At 31.5% G+C, this 7,637-nt stretch overlaps 4 protein-coding genes across 4 annotated transcripts; 2 read left to right on the top strand and 2 right to left on the bottom strand.

Moving 5' to 3' along the window:
* Positions 1 to 501: 501 nt before the first annotated feature.
* WALSEDRAFT_39771 (ARM repeat-containing protein) lies at positions 502 to 3,208 on the bottom strand (the record flags this gene model as incomplete). The annotated part of the gene is made up of 4 exons (XM_006959366.1): positions 502 to 1,201; positions 1,244 to 1,406; positions 1,453 to 1,532; positions 1,581 to 3,208. 4 exons carry the CDS (start codon positions 3,206 to 3,208, stop codon positions 649 to 651), a joined length of 2,424 nt encoding a protein of 807 aa, XP_006959428.1. The 3' UTR covers positions 502 to 648.
* On the top strand, positions 3,167 to 3,661 carry WALSEDRAFT_69772 (hypothetical protein; the record flags this gene model as incomplete). Its single annotated transcript, XM_006959365.1, has 3 exons — positions 3,167 to 3,247; positions 3,299 to 3,433; positions 3,488 to 3,661. The coding sequence occupies exons 1-3, from the start codon at positions 3,200 to 3,202 to the stop codon at positions 3,659 to 3,661; spliced, it is 357 nt and encodes a 118-aa protein (XP_006959427.1). The 5' UTR covers positions 3,167 to 3,199.
* Positions 3,662 to 3,837: 176 nt separating this feature from the next.
* On the top strand, positions 3,838 to 5,110 carry WALSEDRAFT_58109 (hypothetical protein; the record flags this gene model as incomplete). The annotated part of the gene is made up of 2 exons (XM_006959364.1): positions 3,838 to 4,568; positions 4,617 to 5,110. 2 exons carry the CDS (start codon positions 3,838 to 3,840, stop codon positions 4,642 to 4,644), a joined length of 759 nt encoding a protein of 252 aa, XP_006959426.1. The 3' UTR covers positions 4,645 to 5,110.
* On the bottom strand, positions 4,588 to 7,623 carry WALSEDRAFT_60898 (heavy metal translocatin). Its single transcript, XM_006959363.1, has 4 exons — positions 7,557 to 7,623; positions 7,393 to 7,512; positions 5,216 to 7,336; positions 4,588 to 5,172 (listed from the first exon to the last, which is right to left on the bottom strand). The coding sequence occupies exons 1-4, from the start codon at positions 7,578 to 7,580 to the stop codon at positions 4,687 to 4,689; spliced, it is 2,751 nt and encodes a 916-aa protein (XP_006959425.1). The 5' UTR covers positions 7,581 to 7,623; the 3' UTR covers positions 4,588 to 4,686.
* Positions 7,624 to 7,637: the final 14 nt, after the last annotated feature.

Here is a 7,637-nt window from a genome sequence, read left to right as displayed (position 1 = left end):
AGATCTTCTGAACACTAATAAAATGATAAAAACATAAATTTGGGCTCTGAAATTTATTTTAAAGATTCAATAAAATCTACAAAAAATTAAATTATCTGTTGAAATCCAGATACTGCGCTTAAACATACAGCGTCAAAGAACAATGAAACACGGACGCGTGTTTCACCAAACCAATGAACAGGAGTATGTCTCGAGGTACGGTTAGAGACAAGACAAGAATCACAGAGCGCCACGATTACATTTAGACATGAGCGCGACCAATCAAAGCGGCGTAAAAATAAAAGGAACAAGAATTGTATGACATTGGTGAATACATATAAGGAAGAAAATGTTATAAATTAAAATCATCTGACATAGATCCTATTCATTTGATAGTAATAACAATATCATAACGTCTTCTCAGGTGCCCAACAGACATAGAACATCTGGTAACCACATCTCTACATCAAATAATTAACCGAAAAAGTAAGATTGGATTAATCACAGGCATTAACTGTCATACGATTATTTATGTTAAGACAAATTATAGTAGTTAACGTTTTACTTTGTCCATGGATTTGTCATTTTTGATGAACTGAAATGAAATTTGTGGACTAATAATATGATGCTGAATGGTATTAATAAAGTATGTCATTGATATAATTTCAATCAGTAAGCAGCGCTTAGTCTTCTTAATGAGTTCTTTGATGAGCTGCCAGAGGTATGTGATCTTTGTGTATCATTTAAATTTAAATCAGCATTTGCTAGATCATACGTTGTCTTTGCAACACTTGGGCCCGATGTGTTAGCGTAGGGCGTTATGGTACCACTTGTATCCGATAAAGAGTTTTTGTCAATTAATTTGTTAGACATCGGTGTGATACCAAAGCGTGATTTTATACTTGACATGGACGCCGAAGGTGAGAAGTCTGATGAATCACTTTGTCTGTTATGTAACAAAGTGTTTAATTGATGTTTACTGAAATCACTTTTAGAATCAAAGTCTGTAAATGAAGATACGTTTCTTGTATTTTGTGGATCTTCATGATTTTCTGAATTGGACGTAGAAATTGCAGTATTTTGATCGAAATCATTATCTACACTATAAGATTCAATCATTTGGATAGTTCTAGCTTCTTCATGGCGATATTGGATTGATCTGAAGTGATCTTTCAACTCATTCCATGGTAAAGTTGAAGGTTGTGGAGAAGATAGTTGTTTTCTAGATAGTTATTAACTTTTTAACGAATATTATTTTACTTACCTTTGAGTATGGAGAGTGAGTGTTTTAAATTGTGAGTCAACTGAATTTAGTCTATTTTTGAGAGTTGTGAATGCTGAACTTTGTGGAAGTAACATCAAGAGACCATATAAACACTTATAAAGGTAAGGGTTGTTATCTGGTTCAAGTAATTGTAATCGTAAACCTGTATATAATGTCAGCTTTAGTTAATTAAATTATTTAAACTTTACCAATAAAAACAGGGGACTCTATTAATTGAACTAGTTTATCTATTTGAATTAATAGATTGACTGTAACTTCCAATTCAGAACTATACCCACTCTGAGTAAAATTCTTGTTTGAAGTAAGATCTACTTACATTATATATAATAATTCACTTGCATGCTCGAAATGCTGTGAGAGTAAACAAATAGTAAATATCGAAATTGCATTATGCGACCAGGATTTGTAAATTTTGCAAAACAGTAATTCGTCATCCTTAGACTCAAAGCATTTCAACCGTTTCCGAAGATCTGCTAGCTCTGGCGCAGTAATTAAAACTACGGTTAACTTTTGCACTAAAAAGCTAGCAAAATCTAGGTCATCTTCATATTGAAGAATATCAGCTAGAGCATTATAAATTTTGGAGGACCCTAAACTTAAAGACAGTTGTCTTATAATCAGAGAACCTCTTTTCTCTAGTAAGCGACGATCAGTTGAGAATAATTTGATCAGATTTTTGATAAATGCGTTAAAATAATCTAATGAGGATGATTTTGAAACTTGTGCTAATAAACGTAAATCTCTCTTAACGACGTGTTCTGAGGGATCCGAAAGAGTTTTAAGTAAAGCTGGAAAGGTACCATCTTGCAAATTGAAAATTTTATTCGAAGACTTTTCTTGTAACATAAGCATCCAATCTAAAGCAGCAACTCTGGTCTCAGTTAAATCATTCAGTAATTGAATGGTTAAGTTAGATAAGGTTAATTGAAAATCAAAAGAATTTAAATCATTCAAGTTTTTTATTACGTCGAATAATTTGAAATTTAGAGATTTAACCAAACCATTAATTTGTTGATTATTATGCGATAAGAAAGGTAAGATTGAAGGAATTAGTTTTGGAGTTAAAGATGGTACTAGAAAGTTTGATTGACAATTCAATAACTCTAATAACCAATTAAAGGAATTTAATTGAATTTCTTCATTAGTTGAGTTTAAATGATTAATTAAGATGTTTGAGATTGATAAATAATCAACTGTAAATTGTGAATGATTGAACTTTGTTTTTACTATTTTGTTTAAAAAACTATCCAATAAATGTTGACTTGAAGTTTTAACATCAACAGAATTATCTGATAAATATCTAAACAAACCATCCAAAATTTTAGAAAGATGATTCAAAATTTGCAAGTCAGATATGGAATCGAATATTGTTAACCAAGATATTAAAAAAATTCTTGTGAAAGGAGAAACGACGTATATCCTTTTTTCAATTAAAGTTAAATAATTATCTAAATTGATAAGATTAGCATTATCAATGATGATATCTTTTAATAATCTATCCAATAATTCTGAACCATTTTTTACAGATATCTCTGTATCTGAAGATAACTTGATTAAATTTTCAAATAATTGATCAAAGTAAGGTAATAAATTAGATTTTGAAACTTTCGCGATATTATACATAGATTCGCAAGCAAAGTATCTAATCCTAGAATCTTGATCATTGAAGCATAACAAGATTGGGTTTATAATTACATCTAAATAATTATTCAAGTTATCATTTAATGCTATAGCTGCAGCAGCTAAACCTATTAGACCACCATTTTTTATATTTATTGGCTTATCTTTATTTAAGCTATTAGATAATTGATCAATAATTAATTTTATTTTATTTAATTCATTCTTATTTAAAAAATTCAATAAGTCTTTCTCTAATTCTAAAGCAGCGAATTTCCTTCTCTCATACTTTTGATCATATAAACTTTTTAACAACTGATGGTCCATTTTAAAGGTGAATACAATAGTTATAGACCGAATAAATATGTAAATAAATAATAAAAATTACAAATTATCAATTATTCATTTACTTTATAGGATATGTCAAATGGTTTACGTAGAGCAAGAGTACCGTTCTTATATAAAAACCTGTTAACTGGTTTCGTCATTTTAACATTCACGTCCACAGTTTACATTTATTCGATAGCGGCTGTAAATCAGGATGATTTTAGTGTGAGTAATCTATCGTAATTATGATAATCATGATATCTAATTATTAAATTAAAGGACGTTAAACCAATGAGGAGGGATAAGGAGATTGAATCAATAAGTAATAATATAACGTCATCATCCCCACCTTCAAATCAACCACAACATAGAGGAATCTTGAATAAACTTTTGGAATTAAATGGCTATAAAACTTCAAGCAGTTTGATCATAAATAACGCACCTAATTTATAAATTATATACATATAAATATAAACACTATTCTACATGAACTTTTAGAAAGCATATCAGCAGAATTGAAATATAAGTAAAATGAAATATTCTTTCATCTTCATTATAGTTTACAAAGTTAACCTGACTGAAAACTTTAAATTATTCTCCTCGCATCTCTTAACGAAGTTCATCGATCAATGAAGCAAAACGATTTTAGAAACCTATTACGAGAGAAAGATAAATTTAAGAACATTGGTAAACAAAATGGTCTGAATCTTGAATTATTAAACCAGCAAAAAGATTTAAAGCAAGAAAGAAATTTGGATAATTTCTCTAGTAGTTTAAATGATATAGACAACACTGATAGATCATCAAAACTAAACGAATTAAATACAACAAAAAGAAAGAGAAATAGAGATGACATTTTATTAGAGTTGAAAAAATCTAAAATTGATAGTTTAAATGACGACAATAATCTTGACTCTGAAGTAGCAAAGTATATACCGCCTAAACACGAAGCTTTAAACTCTGATGATGACATTTTTAATGATGTAGGTGATTACAATCCACCCAGTGATAACGATAATTCAAGTAGCCCTTCTTCTTCACCCCATCCTTCACCTCATCCTTCACCTCGCTTTAGTCCCCCTCCTTCTCCTCTACCAGATTCAGTCCACTCTTTCTCACCTTCGCCTACACCTGAGTTAGATGATACGGGTAGATTAATTGGTTTATCTTCTTCTGCTTTACCAAATATTTCTCAACGAATCGAATTTGATAAGCAAGCTGAAATCACTGAAAGTCGTAAACAACGTAAACAAGTTTGGCTTGCAAAGCAAGGTATACGTAAAGATACAGGTGAACAGCAAGCTCCCTTACCTGAAAAGAAACAAACTGATTCACAAAAGTTGAATTCCGATTATCAAAGGTACGTTTTTACTGTTGTGGAATATCATCTGATATCATTTAACAAAAGGATAAACGCTTTCTTACAAAAGAAGTGAAAACGGAAGTAATAAATTACTATTTATAATACAAAGCGAATTTCATGCTCTTGACATTTCAATCGGCACAGATTGATATCCATCTTTTTGAATATTCATTTGTCTAGCTGAAATTGCGTCCCATAATTTAAACACTTTATCAAAAAGTGTTACTGTATTTGATCTTCTATCTTGTAAGCTTGGTCTAGTCCAGAATTTTAAAGTTAAACTATTTATTACGACTGAAACTGATGAACATGCCATTGCTAAGCCTGCCATCATTGGATGTAAGTGAATATTCCAAGGGAGTAGCATACCCATTGCTAGAGGTATAAAAACTATATTATAAGCACAAGCCCATAAGAAGTTCATCTTTATCTTTTTCATTATAGCTTTAGATAACTGAATTGAGCTGAAGACATCTTCAATCTCTCCTTGTCTCATTAAAACTATGTCAGCTGCTTCGATAGCTATTGATGAGCCTGACGCTAATGCTATACCAACTGATGCAGCAGCAAGTGCAGGTGAATCATTTATACCATCACCAACCTAGAAAAGTTCAAATATTTTTAATCAAAGATGCTAAACTTACCATAGCAACAGTCCCATCATTATCTTTCATCATTTCAATAACTCTTTCACGTTTACCTTTTGGACTAACACCTGCGAATACTCGATCTTTTGGTATGATTGCTTTTTGTGCTATTGATAATGCAGTTGACATTTGATCACCTGTCATCAAATAACTTTCAATGGAGTTATTCATTAAACAGTTTACTGTTTCCATAACATTTGACTTTATTTCGTCACCTAAAGCAATAACCATTATAGGTTCTGATTCAATAGTGACGTAAACAATTGTAAAGCCCTTTATAGAATTGATATTTTTGAATTGTTCAAAGATATTCGGTTCTTTAATATCATTTGATGTGATACTATTATTACCAATTTGTATTTTATATATCAATTGATTTGAAGAATATTGTGGAAACGTTAATGATACTTGAGCTTCAACGCCTTTACCTGTATGAGATACCCAATCTTTTAAGACTATTTCAGTATTTTTTGATGTAAGGTCATAATCATTAAAATGGTTTGTAATAGCTTGACCTAACGGATGTTCACTCTTTGACTCAACTAAAGCAACAATTCTCATTACATCATCCTTCGTGAATCCTAAAGAATGAACATTGTCACTAAAACTTTCTTCGTTCCATTCAATTGCAGCAACGTTAACGTCACCTTTCGTTATTGTACCAGTTTTGTCAAAAATAACTCTCTTTATTTTACTAGCTTGTTCGAGTGCTTGTCCACCTTTAATTAAGATACCATTTTGTGCGCCTACACCTGTTCCCACCATAACGGCAGTTGGAGTTGATAATCCTAATGCACATGGACATGCGACCACTATAGTTGAAATACATAACTTCAGACATACCGCAAAGTTACTCATTCCAGGTTGATTGAAGATATGTGGTAAAGATGATTGAGGTATGATTAAATACGATAGTATTAACCAAGTAATGAATGTTATTAAACCTAAACTAATAACTACTGGAACAAAATAACCAGCTATTTTATCTGCAAATGCTTGAATTGGCGCTTTTGAAGTCTGTGCATCTTCAACTAATTTAACTATCTGTGATAAAGCAGTATCAGTACCTGATCTTGTTACACATACATCAATGGTTCCATTATTGTTCATTGTACCAGCCGTAACAGTATCACCCTTTTCTTTGACAATAGGGATAGGTTCACCTGTAATCATACTTTCATCAATTGATGAACTCCCTTTAACAACATAACCATCGGCAGGTAATCTTTCACCTGGTACTAACTTAATATAATCCCCTTTCTGTAATAAATCTGTTGAAATTTGCTTTTCCTCAAATTGTAAATCATTTGAATGATCTTCATCATAATGAAGGTATATAGTAGCGGAATTTGGCGCTAATTGTAATAAATCAGACAAAGCTGAACTCGTTTTGCCCTTCGCAAGATTTTCTAGGTAACGACCAAGCGTTACAAATGTAATTAACATGGTTGAAGTATCAAAGAATGTTTGCGGGATAATACTATTATTTGACCAAGTGAATATGCTGGAAATCATGACACCTGTGCTATATATAAAGGCAGCTGTCGTACCAAATACGACTAGAACGTCCATTGTTGCAGAACGATGAATTAAACTTTTATAAGCCGGCTTATAAAAGAGTTTGCCAACACCAAATTGAACTGGCAAGGTTAATAATAAACAACTTAAATCACCGATAGTTATCCCTCGCCATAAATTATAGAAAATGATTGGTTCGACTGAGGGTATCATTGGTAAAACCATTCCAATAATGAAAACTGGTATAGAGAAATAAGCTGAATACTTTAATGCAGATTTCCATTGATTAACTTCCTTAATCCTAGATAAAGATTTTAATTGACTATCATTTCTATCATCACGTATCATGCAATCAAAACCAGTTTCTTGGATAAGTTCCACTATATCTCTAACACCAACAATGTCCGGATTAAATTGAATTCTAGCGTATTCTAAAGGTAATGAAATATCTGCATTAATGACGCCTTCCAAGTTTGATAAGGCGGTTTCGATTGAAGAGGTGCAGGAAGAGCAAGTCATACCAAAAATTGAGATATCAATAATAGAACTTGAGTTCAAATCTGTTAAAACTGATGCTTCAAATCCCATTTCATCAATTTCCTATTTATGATTTAACTAAATTTGGAAGGCTTGATTAATAATACAACTTGACTCACATTTGCAAGCTTCTCAGGATCCCAATAATCTTTCAAATATGTTATTGTAGCTTTCTCCGATAGCAATGCAACCTGAATAGAGTTTACACCTTGTAATTTCCCAATATAACTCTCTATACTCTGTAGATTGTAAGTTAAATAACAATATACTAGTTTAATCTAACCTGTACACAAGAACTACATGTCATTCCCTCTACTTTTAAGGTGCATTTCTCCTCTTCGATACTTGCCATTCTTGACAGTTT

Source organism: Wallemia mellicola (assembly GCF_000263375.1).
Source record: "Wallemia mellicola CBS 633.66 unplaced genomic scaffold WALSEscaffold_16, whole genome shotgun sequence".
NCBI classification, from domain to species: Eukaryota; Fungi; Basidiomycota; class Wallemiomycetes; order Wallemiales; family Wallemiaceae; genus Wallemia; species Wallemia mellicola.
The sequence above is the reverse complement of the archived record's forward strand: the minus strand, read 5'-3'. Positions and strand labels throughout refer to the sequence as shown.